The sequence below is a fragment of the Periplaneta americana genome, chromosome 7 (assembly GCF_040183065.1).
Source record: "Periplaneta americana isolate PAMFEO1 chromosome 7, P.americana_PAMFEO1_priV1, whole genome shotgun sequence".
NCBI lineage: Eukaryota > Metazoa > Arthropoda > Insecta > Blattodea > Blattidae > Periplaneta > Periplaneta americana.
In genome coordinates, this window is record NC_091123.1 from 174,393,239 (window position 1) to 174,410,534 (window position 17,296).

General features: G+C 34.4%; 1 protein-coding gene across 2 annotated transcripts in view; it reads right to left on the reverse strand.

Annotated features, from left to right (window-relative positions):
- The window catches only part of LOC138703769 (armadillo repeat-containing protein 8-like), a 47,695-nt gene that overhangs the window by 9,838 nt on the left and 20,561 nt on the right, over window positions 1–17,296 (reverse strand). For both annotated transcript variants that reach the window (XM_069831934.1, XM_069831935.1), the window contains exons 6-10: window positions 13,933–14,095; window positions 10,539–10,799; window positions 8,446–8,625; window positions 6,584–6,793; window positions 2,844–3,038 (exon numbers count right to left, since the gene is read on the reverse strand). In XM_069831934.1, coding sequence (XP_069688035.1) covers window positions 2,844–3,038; window positions 6,584–6,793; window positions 8,446–8,625; window positions 10,539–10,799; window positions 13,933–14,095 — 1,009 coding nt within the window. The remainder of the gene's footprint in view (window positions 1–2,843; window positions 3,039–6,583; window positions 6,794–8,445; window positions 8,626–10,538; window positions 10,800–13,932; window positions 14,096–17,296) is intronic.

Consider the following 17,296-nt stretch of genomic DNA (forward strand, 5'->3'; position numbering starts at 1 on the left):
GCAAAACTGGTTAGTAGTGGGAAGCGTGGAGTCAGGTATGGTCAATTCAGTAGATGTTAATCTTGGCTTCAAAAAGTTAGTGCTATAGATCTTCCACTGCGAAAGAAAAATTGCATAGAAGAAGCGGAACGAGTTGGTAACAGAGCAGCAGGAAGGCAATACAGTGTCGATGAAAGCTGCACACGTGAGTGGCATAAGAACAAAACGTGACTTGAACAGACCAGTGATAATCGCTGGACATTTCAAGGACAAACATTAACATTAAGTCATGACGTAAAAGTTATCGAGTTAAAGGAAAGTTAGAAACAAAGTCTATGTGAAATAATATTGAAGTACAGTTGTGGAAAACTCAGGTGTGACACTTTGAAAAAAAAAGATCATAATGAGTGAGTGGCTTGTGGCCAATATTGGTGAAATAAAAGGAATCAGAAAGCAACTACTGTTTATGTGGAAATAAATGAACTGTTGTGGGAGTGGGTCTTCATGATCTCTCAAAGAACAAGCCAATTTCTGGATCTACTCGTATTCTGCAACTGGCAAAGAAATTAGATAAGCCAGAACTCAAGGCTTCTAATGGATGGCTCCTAGTCCAATTAATAATGTGCTGTGATATACAGTAGGCCTACAGCATTATAATATAGTGTCAGATATTAAATTGAATGAGATTAGTAACTTTAGTAGTAGACTGTTAGTCTAAGCTGTTTTAAAAAAGGAGTTCGCTATTCATGTATAACAGTCTTCAATGCACTGCCTAATAATCTTAAAGATTTGAAGAACAACGAGAAAAGGTTCAGAAAAGAATTAACCAAATTTCTACATACTCATACCTTCTACACAATTGATGAATTGTTTATGCTTGTGAATTGAATTATTCTACTTAAATGACATGTACAATTTTATATAGCTCAACTAAAATATGTTTTTATATTGACTTAATCTGTTTACTATGTATTGTATTTTTTGTTTAGCATAACTGATGAATTGTATGTACTGAAAATTGAATAGTATACTGTATAGGTCAACTGATGAATTGTTTAAGCTTATAAATTGAATTAATCTACTTCATATGAATTGTATAGCTTAACGAAAATAAGTTTGTAAATTGAACTAATTTGATTGTATATGTTTGTATAGTTTGGCTGATGAATTGTATATGTTCTTAAAATGATTACTAGTCTGTGTAGCTCTACTGATGAATTGTATATAGACCTACTGTAAATTGAATGGTAATATGTATAGCTCAACTGATGAATTGTTTATGATTATAAATTGAATTAATCTACTTGATATTAATTGCACAAATTTGTATAGCTTAATGAAAGTATGCTACTTTGTATTGTATATATTTGTATAGTTTTGGCCGATGAATTGTATATGCTTTAAATTGAATAGTAATCTATATAGCTCTACTGATAAATTGTTTGTGTTTGTAATTTGAAGTAGTTTGCATGATATGTATTATCAATTTCTGTATATCACAACTGGTTGAATTGTTTATGCCTTAAATTTAATTAAATTGTTTTGTATTATAATATAGCTCAACTTATGAATGATCGTTTGCGTTTGTAAATTTAATAATCTGATTGGCTATGTATTGTATACTTTTAGTAGAGCCATCGATGTAGCTCAGTCGACAGACTCGCTGGGCTGCTGATCCGGAGCTGCGTTCGGGCTTGGGTTGGATCCCCCTTTGGATTTTGGTTTCTTCGGAGGTTTTCCCCAGCCGTGGGACTGAAGCCGGATGGTCTATGGCGAGTCCTTGGCATCAACCCCTTTGATTTGATTACCCCCTTTGATTTGATTACCTGGTTGGGTTTTTCCGAGGTTTCCCCCACCGAAAAGGCAAATGCCGGGTAATATTTTGGCGAATCCTCGGACCTCATCTCATCTCACTACATCTCGCCAAAATGTAAAAAAATGTAAAAAAAATTGTACAAAATTGTAAAAATTGTAGAAAATTACTAAATTGTAAAACTATAAAAATTTGTAAAAATTGTAATTGTAATATTGTAAAATGTTGACATGTTCCACATCTTAAAGCTTCATTGCTCATGTAAGATCTATGGAATAAAATAAATGAATGAATGAATGTTTAATGAGTGAGTTATGATATCATCATACAAAAAACGAGATTTTAATAAAGATGATTCACCAAGGAATAAGCGACAGAAAGCTGATTTAATGTAAATAGTGTTAAACGGAATATCTGTACTTCTTGCAGTTTGCGGCATGCCGTTTTGTTTTTTCATGTATACGAATGATAAAATATTCCACTTTAATTACACCTGAATGATACGGAAACCTATACACAATGGAAAAAAAATTAGGACCATGTCACTTCCGTCTTGAACAGGTTTTACTGTATTTCGTAAGAAAAAAAAAAATCGTTAAGCTATACTTGCTTCCTGCAAAAGACTACGAATCAAATTTTTCTGCAGGTCTTTAATTTCCCTGGTGTTATACAATGTCTTCCAGATTTTCCTTGGTATTGTCTTCACTTATTAATCTAACTTATTATTTACTATTCTTCAAGATGTATCATAATGTCATGAATCATTTTGCAACTTGTAACATTGATAACGACGAATATTTGCTGAAATCGAAATAAAACTTCATAGGTTGATTCTCCTGACATAAATCGTATAAAACTTTCCTTACACCATAGAATACCTAAATTGAGAAATATTATGCTTACAAATACCAGGAATGCATAACCACAGTGTTGTTTGTTCACTCTGTACGCACCGTCATAGTCTTGTTTTATAAACAATAGCTAATAGTAGTAATGAATGCCACAGTATATTGCCCTCAAGGTAATATTAGACTAACTAATGTTCACACACCTGCATGATTTGATTGCCATGTAAGCCCATGATGTGGTCAATGTGTGGTTTTGTGGATAGCAAATTTCTTAATAATCCCAGTGTCTTCATAAGAACTCCCACTTCTGGATCTGAGAGAAGCCTGAAGATTTGATCTGTGCCTAGTGTATGAAGAATCTGGGACTTTATCTTCTGTTCTGCCTGGAATGCCATATTCTAGAAAAAAAATTAAAATAATACGATATGTTCAAACTAATTATTATAGCTGAAGAGACTGGAACACAAATGTATGAGTAAAATCTTATTCTAACATCTATCGTTAATAGTTTCTGAGATACAAAAGCTGAAATTCATAAACAGTGAGGTAAGGCTGATAAAAAGAGAATGTTTCATGATAACCAAAATTAATTTGGGCTGAGTGTATACAGTAAATACCTTTGAAGAATCCAAAAAATTAAAATTTTTAGAAGGATAAAAATTAAAAGTGGGGAAAAAAGTACATAATTAGATACAGATTAATACAAAAATAAAGTTTTGTAAATGTGTAAGTGGACTTTTCCAGCAAAAATTAACATAAACCTAAAGTGTATTGCTTCATTAGTGTACAAAAATTCTGAAAGGCGCAAAAAGGATGTATTCTAATAGAGAAATACAAAATTCAGATAATAAAATAGAAACTATTAGGAATCCAAAATGAAATTGGTCAATATCCAAAGAATGAAAATATTTGTTTTATTAAAATCTGCAGAAGATGCTGCAATTGGTTTATCAGTTACATTTTAATAATGAATGTCGAGATCTCAAATATATTCATACTATAGAAACAGAAATTACGAGTATGTATGTGATAAAATATCTAAAAACAAAAAGTCTGTGGACAGCCGAAGTACAAAGTAAAGTTCTGAAATAATTTCTCCTTTAAGCTATTTATATAATTTGTCAATGCAATGTGATATTTTCTGAGAAAGAGTGAAATGCTCAATAGTAAAGCAATATAGAAAAAGGGATATACATCCATTATTGCTAATTACTGTTAACAACATTTTCAGGTGTTTAGGAAAGTTATATATAATAGATTATATTAGTAGTATCCACTTTGGATTTAGAAAACAAAAATCCACAGAGAATGCAGTTTTTAAGTTGGTGTATAAAATGTTGAAGTCTGTAAATTCCAAATTATATGTTGGAGGAATATTTTGTGATTTGGCAAAAGCATTTGACTATGTGAATCATAATATACTAATAAGTAAATTCATGGGTGTTCGTGTAAAGGGGGTTAAGTATGAATTGGCTAAAATGGGATAGGTACAGATTTGAACTCTCCAAAATTACTTCTTTCTTGTGTTAAATCATTCTTCCATCGATGATGCAGTTACAGTGTTCCGTATTTTGTGACTAAGAGGTTTTGTTCAGTACCAAAGAAAAGAAGTTTAGATATCTTACAATTTCATTTAACCCTCTTTACACGAGCACCCGCGAACTGAAGTTTTATGGTTTTAAAGATGAGACTTCAGGTTGGTTTACGTCTTAATTATCAAACAGAAAACAACAGTTGTCCATTGTAATGAAGGGGAGGGGAGAAATTATTTATCAAAAGGGACATATAATCCATTCTGTTTGTTCTTACGTTATTTTTATCTGAATTTACTACCAGCAATTTTTTTCTGATCTCTAGTCTAATTCTCTGAAGTAAAACAATATCTGGAAATGAAGTGTCATCTTTTTGCTCCAAAAACCTCATGAGAGTTTCTGCTGATTCAAGTGCAGTTTGTAGCGGAACACGCAATTCAGGCACTGTCGGATAATCTGATGATCAGTTAATCAAGATTCTACTATATATCTCTGGACTTACCACCTCCTTGCGAAGAATTTTTATTGCTTCCAAGCCTGATAAAGGAAGAAGCCAGATGGATCATCTTAAATACGACTCAAGAATGAATAAAGGTAATTATTAAAAATTGTAAACCTCATATTTTAGTTTGTAAACAAACGTTTTACATTCACAAAATTTGTTTTATAACACACGGTCCTTGTGGTAACTGTTTAATAAGGAAAGGTTTTAGCAATAAACTACTTTACAAGTTTTATAATTCCAGCTCAAGATATTAAGATTCGTATTGTATATGCAGAATTTTCACCACTAATTTTCAGTTTTTGCAATTTATATTGATTTTAAAATACGGCCCCATTCATTTGTTGAAAAAATGGCGAAAAAAAATGTGCTGTTAAAAAAAAAAAACAAAAGATATTAGCACAGTCCAGTATATACAGTCACGAAGCTCGAGTTTATGAGAGTGCTAGGAACAATAGACTGTGCAGGTACTGTTCCACATTGCATGTGATGAGGCGATAGTAGCAATCCTAGTGGTTAGCAACTATCTATGGATGCATATTTAATACGTATTTCATATTGGAGTGAAAATGGCAAGTTGTAGCCGATTTAAGTGAACACCATATTTTAACGTTTTGGTGGCTACTTCATTCACACACAACCCCCAGAATGTCTGGAGGACCACACCTGCTGTTGGTCGACGGGTCCATTGGACCTAGCTGGGAGATCTTGTTGATCACCAACTTTCCCTCCTTAAGCCACTGGAGGACGATTTTAGTGCCATAGCAGGTCAGCACTAGGAACAGAAAAGTAGAAAGAGGAGGAAGGAAAGTGAAATGAACCCCTAGGCCTCGAATGCTCTAATGCCGTCGGGGTTGAAGAAAGTAAGAGTTCAGTCAGAGGACTGGATAGGAAAGGGTAAAGAGGGAATTAGGTATTGAAAAGAGGAAAATTATACCAAATTCAGTCATTAACTCATCAAGCTGACCAGTGCTAATTGATGAGTAGCCCCTCCCTTTAGTTCAGCTTGTAAAATTATGCTTACTAACAGCTGCAGCACGGGAAGGGAGGGATGGGACATTGGGCATTTGTCCAGGTTGGTTCCTTCATGCGGATGCTTTAGCAAAGAAGGGCAGCACTGCTACTTACAGACCTGTTACTAAATCTACGTATTACTCTGTGAAGAGATTTATTAAATCTACATACTTAGACTTCAACAAACAAAATTTGATAACACAATCTCAAGGGAAAAAATGAAACTCTCTGCATCATAATCCACAGTTAATTCCCGATTTACCACGAAAATCGTCTGTAGCTGCATTTAGATTGGCAACAGGCCATGATTGTCTGGCCAAACACCTGCATAGAATTGGAATATATCAGTCCCCTAACTGCCCATTGTGCAACTCAAACCAAGAAATGGATTCGGAACACCTCAAAATCTGTGCTTCAGTGGCTGACCATGATAATATCTTCGAAAAATATTGGAGTGCAAGAGGTCAAATGACTTTATTGTCAAATGCCTGGCATTAGAAAACAACAACATTGTATGTGATGAGGCGATAGTAGCAATCCTAGTGGTTAGCAACTATCTATGGATGCATATTTAATATGTATTGAGCTTCGTGACTGTGTATACTTGACTGTGATATTACTTAAAAATATACACTGTTAGATTTCGTGAATAAAATAACAAATATTGTTGGAATTCGTTTAAAAATTTGAATTATACAGTATATATTTTTTTCGTGTTATTTCGCAATTCAAAATTGCTTTTTTGGGATCATGGAAAGAAGTATACAGATGTGGTGAAAAACTGACAAAATGAGATCAATTCTCGTTGTCACATCTAATGAATTTCGCAGATCTCTCTACATTGGTTATAGAAGAATAAGCAATTGAGTCAGTTTGTTCATAATGATATAATTACCATGAGTGCCCATATTCCATTGAGTCTGAGGGCTGGATCCTGACGTCTTGTTAATCCGCACAGTAGGTCCACAGCTCCAGATTCAAGGATTGGTTCCTTGCTTGGTGAAAACTCTAGCAATAAATTGCAAAGAGTGGAAGAGGCGACTGTCAATATGTCATCTGAAGCACCTTGAAGAAGCTGCATGAGAGGTCGCCACACAGAATGATCCTACAAATGTCGGAATAAAAATTACCATTAAAAGTACACCTCCATTTTTTACTCATGATAACAGTGGAATTGATACTTCACCAACGTGTTATACTACACTGAGTATGCTGGATACAATAATGACTTGAAATAGTTTCATTTTGTGAAAATATTTAACTAAAGTTTTTTTTTTTGTGCTACATAATTAATAAATGGTTGCAAAAAAGTTACAATCTTAGAAGTTGGTGCATGAGCGGTAAGAAATAAATAAAAGGTCTGAATGAAATTACAACAGGAAGTTTGGTGATTTAAGAGATCAGTTAGAAAGTTATAAAATTGAAAAAAAAAAAAATTGGAAAATTAAAAAGTGGCTAGTTAATAAATATAGTTACCAGTTGAAGTTTATTGCAAAGAAGTAAATCTTAGAAAGTGATGTAGTGAAGTTTATGAAAGATGATCTTAGTGACAGCATTTCCAATTTTCTATAGTTTTTTTCTGAGTGTTGATTGTGGTTAAGAAATAAATGATCAAACGAAAGTGAACTAGATACTCATGTCAAGATTTAATAAGATTATAATGACGTGTATTAGGTAGAAAAAAGACCCCAGCGAGTATAACCGGATGAAGTGTTACTAGTTAGATGTAATGTAGAAAGATGGAATTATATACAAATTTAGTTAGCAAGATTAGATTAGAATGCTGAAAGGAACGTAAGTGTGGAACGAGCAGATAGTGAACATTTAAGATCATTAAGAAGAAATTGACTGTTTGGAGTTGGGTTAATAGCGAGAGTAGAAGAGTATTAGTTTAACAGGCTGTCGGGATTGAATGCTAATTGTAGGTATATGTAATAGAAAGTTATGGTGAAACCTGTATACATAAGTTGTGGTACACCATAACTAATCTAAATGTTGATTCCATCCATCCATCCATATCCCATACCATCCAATCCAATCCCATCCCACTCCATCCCATCCCAATCCAATCCCACCCCATCCCAATCCCAATCCCACCCCATCCCAATCCCACCCCATCCCAATCCCACCCCATCCCAATCCAATCCCACCCCAATCCAATCCAATCCTACCCCATCCCAATCCCATCGCAATCCCAATCCAATCCCATCCCAATCCAATCCCATCCCAATCCCACCCCATCCCAATCCAATCCCATCCCAATCACACCCCATCTCAATCCCATCCCACCCCATCCCAATCCCACCCCATCCCAATCCCATCGCAATCCCATCCCACCCCATCCCAATCCAATCCCATCCCCATTCCATCCCATCCCATCCCAATCCCACCCCATCCCAATCCCATCCATCCATCCATCCATCCATATGAGAGGAATGTGACAAATTTTACAATGTCTAAGTAATAAACATTAGAACCTGATGAACAATGCACACACATAATATGCTGACATTATTAATCTTGCACCTGCATGGCAGTTCATTATCATAAGAAATAAGATTTATTTCTTTCATCATTATACTAGGAAGAGAAATGCTAAGCAGAATGAACTAGAAACATATGGGACATGAACAAGATATTGAAATTTCAAGTTCAGTGTGAAAAATCTATCATATCGCAGTCTCACTATGTTGTTTGTGTTTTATCAGACAATCGACAATATTCATTTATCCTGAGGTCTGAAATGCTATTTCATACCTGAAAAGTAGTTCGAAGTTGCTGAACAGATCGGGAGAGTGAATGGAGACATCGAACTGCAGCAAGCCGGACCCGTGGACTAGGATCCTGAAGTCCACTTACAATATGATCCATTAAATTATCTGTTTCAATTATTTTCTTGCGGATATCTTCATCATTAGCTCCCAGAGATGCAAATGCCTGCAAATTTATGTGATTGTGCACAATTATATTTTTTCATACTAGTTTACGCTAAATCTTTGCCTAACAACAGCTTTTTCCTAAAATACTTTAAGGCACTTTGCTACTGAAAATAGTCGAGTTTTGACAAATTTTATCTTTTTTTTTTTTTTTTTTTTGTACTAAAATGTACGGTTTCCTGAAAATTTTATCTCAATATCTTAATTATAAGTATACTTTTATATAACTGGTAGAAGTTGTATTAATGTACGAGTTATGTCCAACCAAAAACTTTAAATTTAATTATCTCAAAAAATAAATTTTCTACTTTTTCTACAAGTATTCATTTTATTTCTCAGTGTTAAAGCTAGAGTGATGAAACTTGGCATATTTATTCATTAATATCTCTGTTGTGAAATGGAGCATTTGATTTTCTGTATTCAGCATTTTTTATCGCTAGAGAATCACACGTAAAGTAGTATTATTTTTTATTGATGTTTGAACATTTGAGAAATTATTATTATTATTTTTTTTAATGAACAAATTAGAGTAGGGCATTGCTAATGCTCCATTGCACAATATGCAGTGTTACCTTTAAGAAAAAATTAGATTAAAAATATATATAATTTTTTAGAAATAGGATTTTCACTAAGTAAATTAAAAAAAAAAAAACAAAATAAATTTAATTTTTTAAAAAGTGTTTATGAGAAAAGATTACAATTTATAGCACACTAATGGCTTGTGCAGCAAATGCTGCAAACTAAGTTCATTAGACGTTCAAATAAACATTTTTCAGATTTATTTTCAATGAAGAATATCAGACATTCTGAAAGTTATTTGCTTCCATAATAATGAAAGATAATCTCTCTCGAGCCAATATTGAAGAGAACCACGCATATATATATATATATATATATATATATATATATATATATCTACATCTACATCACACCGCCATTAAATATATTAAAAAGACCCAACCCCACTTGATTAATAACTATAAAAATATTTGATTTTTAATAATATTATCTTACGCAAGTTTTATAGCTTTCAGTAACATATATACTATATATACTATATAGCCGCCACTCAGTAAAATATAGAAATCAAAATCTAATTTAAGTTATTCTCTACATCTACTTATATAACCCCAAAACGTTTCACTTTCATATCATCAATATAGCATTAATATGTATAATTAATGAAAAATAGTCACATCATGGCATTAACTACAACAATATTTCATTTCTAATGGTAATAATATCATCAAACCACCTCAAGTTTTGTAGTTTTTAATATCCAATACACAGCTGTACCCAGAAAATTACACACCACAGAATCGAATCCGTAAATTATTTTTAGTACAGTAAGTCAAGTTTTTAATAAAAAATTTAATTTGAGCTCTAAATATGTCAGCATTCTTGCAGATCATGGCCTTCGTGTAATATTGTTTACTGTAGTGTGTGTTTTGTTTTATTCTGAAATGCAATTAGCTAGTTCTCAAAACTGACGACAGATGGATTTTGGAAAATAGGAAAATTATGTTGAAAAATTGACATTTCACTGAAAACTACTATTTTTCTGAAAAACTTTGGGTTCCAAGCTTCAAAATGAGGGGTCATTTATTAAAATCCGTTCAGCCTTTTTCACGTAATTTCCATATATATAGATTCAGTAAAAAGTCCAACTCTCTAGCTAAAAAATTATGGATTTTAGAAACTTCAGCAGTGCAGTGCCTTTAAAAAGATTTTTTTCATACATTATTGATATATTATAAGCACATATTCAAAACAGTTGCCTTAACCAGTTGTTTGAAAAATATTTCTACAAAGATTTGGAGCTTATCATAATGAAAAGTTTTCCACTCTGCTTTCAGTACTTGCTTTCTTCTCTTTAAACATCCACAACCAATACTACTCTCGATTTGGGCTTACTCTGAATGCTGCCTGCTTCATGTCCTGCGCTGTCTTCACTTCGTGCTCTAACCTCTGGGCAGTCTGGGCAGGATTCATCTGCACGGACTGTGTGTGCGATGGTTCTGGCTGGTAACGAAGCAGCTCTGCTAGAGTTGGAACAAGATGGTTTGAAATAGAGGCTAGTCGCTGCAACTCAGTATCAACTTCTGTTAGGTATGCTAATGTCTCTGCTGCTGTCACCCTTTCCTCACAAGGTCGATCTTTTTTACATAGACGAACCTACAAAACAAACAGGAACAATTAATTTCACATTTGAAATACAATGTGAAATGTCACTTTAATAAACCTTGAAATAGTTAAATATTGAGACGGATTTGGCCCAAGTATTATGTCTCATATGCAATGACAAGATAAGCATAATTATAAAATTCAAAAGAGAACTTGAGTGAACACTTTACAGTGAACACTTAAATTAAACGCAGAATTTAAAGGCAGATGACCTCCAGCACTAACAATACAGCCAATAGGAAATCTGTAATGTTACCAGTGGCGTAGCGTCAATGTAAACTAAAAAGCTCAGCTTCCCCAGTTAATAATAATTTCATAATAAACCTGCAGTCTATGGACAAAATTATTTATTAATATTAATAGAATTTATATTTACGCGTTAAATATTGTGATGCGGCAGCTCAGGATGATTTGTGATGCAGCAGTAAACAAGAAGCCTGCACACACCAGCTTCCAAGCAGACCGGTTTCTTTCACTCATTCTTCTGTGTAACCCACCCCGCAGATTTTCCATCCCTTTCTAACTAAACTACCCTGGTCGCAAGGCTCGCAAGAAGCTAGCTTTTACATTGAAAATAATTCAGTTTCCGAGTTATCCCTTTCGTGAGTTGTGTTCAGTTGAAGTGTTAGTGTGCATTGTGGCTGATATAATAAATAATGAGTGAAATGACACCAAATTACATGAATTTTTTGGGACAGTTCTATTATCAACACTGGCTTACGAACAAAAGTGTGATTTAGAAAACAAATGACCGACTCCCTTGCTGTCACTGAAGGACACAACCAAAAGACAGATGCATAGTTACGTAATGATACTAATACTGATCTATTGACCGTTAATATTGTGATTTATCTAAGTATGACAGGAAGTGAGCTAATGTTATACTATACGTGTCCATTTGTTAGAGATATGTGTAAATCGTGAATCATGTTTTACTACGTACCATTTGAGGTCGTGCCTTATTGGTGTTACTTACGAGGTTCCAACCAATCTTCGGACTGCTGACTTGACATTGACTATTATTTATTTTAACCCGTAAGTGGTGAGGTATTTTTCTAGTGACGTAACTGGGGATTGCACTTACCCCAACTTAGAAATTTGTATCGTAGCACTCAGATAATCAAACTGAATTTTTAATTTATATAATCAAGTACTTTTATTTGTTTTAACTAGGTTTTCTTCAAAATTAGGGAACCAGGCAGCATAATAAGCAATGAAAAAAAAATATATCTCCGCACATCCACCTGGCGCAGGCTTCTTTTCTTGGGGTACTCACAGCCATCACCTCACCAATTACGGGTTAAGACTATATTTTTGTAATACGTTTTCTCATATGTACATTAAAGACAGCTTGAGTTAGCTTCCCCTGCTCAGAATTTCATGCTACGCCACTGAATGTTACGTAATTGGTGTATACTGTAGTTATATAAATGTTAAAAGTTCTTAGACTGGAGCCACCACTGTTTACTGGTTACGAGTTGCGGGGGTTGGGACTGAGGAAAAGAAGGCTTGTTTTATCCCTGAATGATCCTGAGAAGGTCATGGCTCTATCTTTGTTTAGGGGAGGGCTGCAGCCTGTTGAGTAAGGATCTGTAGACAGCTTTGTTACAGTGAATATGTACATAGATTCCATTATGCTGTCTTGTTCCTCAGTTGTACTGACAACGAACTTCAGATTCTACCCCCATCCCTACCATGCACGTACAGCTTGACTCGCCTGTATTGTGTAGTCTTTGAATGATGTTCAAGCTAGAGTAGAGCTATGGCATCTTAATTCAGAACTAATTTGCGATGTATGCCAACATTTCAGAGGTGCATTGGCATGCCACTGCTCGTAGGAAAGGCTATGTGTGTGTGCCTGTTGTACACATACTTACTAGCATAGCAATTTAATGATTGTAAAAACAACTTAAAAACGTGATGGCATTAATGGAATAGATTGTACTACTGTACAGCATTCTCAATGACAACAGAAATAAGATTATTTATTTTTACTTTTTTCAGTCACAATATTTTAATAAGTGCGTTTTAAAATCCTTTTGTCGTGCTTGTAGCCTTCCTTTTCCTTGCACTTATGCTGTCTAAGGATTATCGTCCTCCAGCTTGGGGGTTGGGCGAAGGGCTAACAACCCAGCTTGTTAAGAATCCATACAATAAGCCTCGGAATGGAAATGCATATAGAGTGTTAGTTTGGAGACTGGAGGGAAAAAGACCTTTGGGGAGGCCGAGACGTAGATGGGAGGATAATATGAAAATTAATTTGAGGGAGGTGGGATATGATGATAGAGAGTGCATTAATCTTGCTCAGGATAAGGACTGATAGCGGGCTTATGTGAGGGCGGCAATGAATCTGCGGGTTCCTTAAAAGCCATAAGTGAGTAAGTATGCATAGTGGACAAAACTGTAGCTGAGGCGCCTGCCTCTAGTTTTAATCACCGTAATCATCATCACCTTCCTAACAGGTAATAGTCCTAAAAAGAACTGTTCCGGTCTACAAAATTTTCCTTCCATCTCTTCACAGAGCATCCTAGTTTTAATCTTCTGATCTAATGATATAAATCTGGTGACCAGTAACTTCTATAGTTATGGCCTTAACTTATGTTTATGCCAAATGGTTTGCTTTTATAATACTGTACCTATACAATACGCACATAATATTTTCCAAATTTACAGTGTGCTAGTATTTATGCTCACAACATATTCTTGCGGGACCTCAGGGGCTAGTGGTCAAAGCTTCTGACTACAGTTCATGAGATCCCGGATTCGATTCTGGAATTTTTCCTTAAGAAATGGAATGTTTCTGTGTTCGTCCATGGTGTGGAAATTAGGTTAGGCTTAGGTTTAAGACCTCTCCTGGCACTTCATAATCACCCTATCATAATATCATCATCATGGGGGCAGCGTAACTCCGCCTTCCAGGCACCCCAACCTCAGAAGTGGATTACAAATAATCCATTGCCAGGAGAGACCAGAAATGTTAAATGGTGGAAAAAAACATATTCTTGTGGTTTAGCATAATGAACAGAATTATATTTAATTATTCCTTTGCTTCCATAATATTTTATGTTCTTAAAATCTTGGTACAAGGAATGTTATGGTATTCACATGTATTTTATTATCTTACCAGACAAGGAAGAGTGCGGTAGAGTATCTTGGGATCTTCGGCACTAACTGCACCAGCTCGGTGCATATAGGTTATACATCTAGCTGCTGCCATCTGCATCTCGCTAGGTTTGTCTCTTGCCATAAGTCCCACAAGCAAATCAGGGACAGATTTGCCGCCGAAACTGCAGAAATAATAATAAATTGCAACTCATATTAAAGTTCTTCATACATATTTAAGGAAATTCAGTTCATATATATAAAAAAGCTATCTTGTGACACCATATAGTGCATGGGGGCAAGGAAGTACAGCTCACATGCTTTCTCGACCTCAGTATAAGAGGTGATGTGGTCATTACCATACTCCGGCCACCTTTTACCCCCACAAAGAACTAGTATCCAATTTAACAGCAGGCTGAGTGCACCACAGAGCCAACCTGGAAGTTACGACGAGAAAAATCCCGCCACCATTCAGGCGCGAACCTAGGACCTTCCAGTCCATAATTAATTGCTCTAATTTATATAAATTTAAAATATTTTATAAAAACATATTTTAAAATAAAATTTATTGCATCTTGAAAACAAGTTTTACGTATTTTAGTTCTATTGAAAATAATTCATTTCAGTGAAAATATAAAATTAAAATCACAAGAGTACTCCCCACAAAACACACACTTTTTTTTAACTGCTTCTCATGAAAGAAATGTAGTCTGGTACCAAGAGGTCCTGTGAGATTTATGACAACAGGATGGGGCAGGTTTGTTCCGAATATTTTGATTTCTCCTGTCATTCTTGATCCACCTTTACTTAATTATTGCTAGGGACCGGACTTTTATGTAATTAAATATTACTAGTGGCTTGTGCAGCAATTGCTGCAAACTAAGTCCATAAAAAGTTCAAATAAAAATTGTTCAGATTATTTTCAATGAAGAATACCAGACATTTTGATAGTTATTTGCTTCCATAATAGTGAAACATACTCCCTCTGAATGGATTTTTTAGGCCAAATACTTTTTCTTGAACCTATCCAACTTCAGTTTTTGAGTTTCAACGCGAAAACGCAAGTATCAATGTCAGGATGATAGCAGTAGCTATTTCAGGTCATTGTGGATTGTAGGCAAAAGTTAAAAAAATGTCAGGTTTGCTAAGCTCTTGAACAATAGCATTTTCGTATAGCTGCTGCATGTAGAACTTGAAATGTAGAGCGTAAAATCATTTTATCCTACTAAGAGATCTTGCTGAAATGATCTGGAGACTACAAAATTTTCTAGGCCTCTTATTTTATCAGTAAGTAATACCTTTTGATCTTTCCTTAGGAACTGTGATTTTTTGCGCTCTCTCGAGCCAATACTGAAGACAATGACACACCGCCATTAAGTATATGAAAAAGACCCAACCCCACTGGGTTAATAAGTATAAAAATATTTGATTTTTAATAACAGTATTATTATCTTAAGTTTTGTAGTTATATATAGCAGCCACTCAGTAAATTATAGAAATGAAGATCTAAATTAAGATATTCTCTACTTTTACTTACATAACCACAAAAGTTTCACTTTCATGTCATCAATATAGCATCAATATTATGTACAATTAATGAAAAAATAGATGCATCATGATATTAACTATAATACTATTTAATTTCTAATGGTAATAATGTCATCAAACGACCTTAAATTTCGTAGATTTGAATATCCAATACACAGTTGTACTCAGAAAATTATACACTGCAGAATCACTTTTTAATAACAAATTGAATTGAGCTCTAAATAAGTCGGCAATCCTGCAGGTCATGGCCTTCGTGTAATAGCCTATTGTTTATTGTAGTGTGTTTTGTTCTGAAATTCAATCAAGTCGGCCGTGATTGAATAAAATTAGTTCTCAAAACTGACAACAGATGGGTTTTGGAAAATAGGAAAATTATGTAGGAAAATTGACATTTCACTGAAAACTACTACTTTTCCGAAAAACTTTAGGTTCCAAGCTTCAAAATGAGGGGTCATTTATTAAAATCCGTTCAGCCGTTTTCTCATAATTTCCATTACCAATTCAAATTATATATATAGATATTCCTTTCAACCTAACCGTATATAAATAAGAAATCTTTGCGAATCTTGTAATTACCATAAATATATTAAAATTCGATACTACATATTTTTACATATTTACCTCATATTACATAATATTATGGCTTGGTATTACATAAATCTACATATTTAGGGGTTTTATTCATTTTTACTTTTCTAAAAGGAAAAAAAAAAACTTCTGCTGGGGAAGTTTACAATTTGAAATACACAGATTTAAAAAGCCTTTTTACCTACCCGAGAAAGAATATATTTCGGGACGAAACATAACATCTTAGTTCCAGAAAGTAATAGAGGCATTCACCCCATACCGCCCACTGTAAATATGAGTGAACAAAAGGCAACCTTTTTCATACAACTACCTTGTATTGTAAAAATCACTCAGAAAGTAGCGTTGCCTTCAGGGACGAGGATGACATGATTTGTCTCGAACTATAATTGTTCTGCACACGTCTTAACAAGCCGTTCCCATGCAATCAGCAACCTTACCCACCCTCTTCCTAATCCTTCCAGGGAAAACTCATGTCAAGTGTGACATGAGCAGCAATGAAGTAACCGACTTTTGAAAAGAAGCTGAAGTAAAGGAACAAACTGGAAAGATGTTGAAAGATTAAAATAAATAGCTTTTCAGGTTATTGTTTGACCTCTTTACTTTAAATTTAGTAGACCTATACGGAAATGAGATTTTCTGAGCAATTAGAAAGTATTGTTCTCGGTTGGAATAATCCTACCCTTCTGAATGAGGCAGGAATGTCACTTTTCAAACAACAATTTCTAAATGTCTATAGTTTGAGGTTTTAGTAGCTACTTTGTTTCTTACAGGGAGCAGCTAAAATGCATGTGTCCCACATCTCCTCTTATTTTCTCCTAATCCAGTAAAGCGAAACAGTACTTGCAGTTCTGTTGTGTTATTCAATTCACTCAGTTCTCTAGTTTTAGTACTTACAGTATTAAGTGCGAGTTTATCTACTGCTTTTAACTAACTAAAATGGGCCCTGTATCTTCAACCCAAACGACAAAAAAAAAATCATGGATTGCGATGGACGAAGCTTTCACTACAGATGGAAAAATAGTAATGTGTCAAGTGTGCGGTAAAAAAATCGGGTGCTCTATGAAATCACAACTGGAGAATTTTACCTATCCTATACCTACCACATATTGATATTAAATATTTTCATGATTTTACACATTTTGGTACATATTCAGCTTATTTTTCTTACATACATGATATTACATAAAAATTCGGTCCCTAATTATTACCACATAATGCTTTCACCAAATATGATTATCCTTTCTAATTTT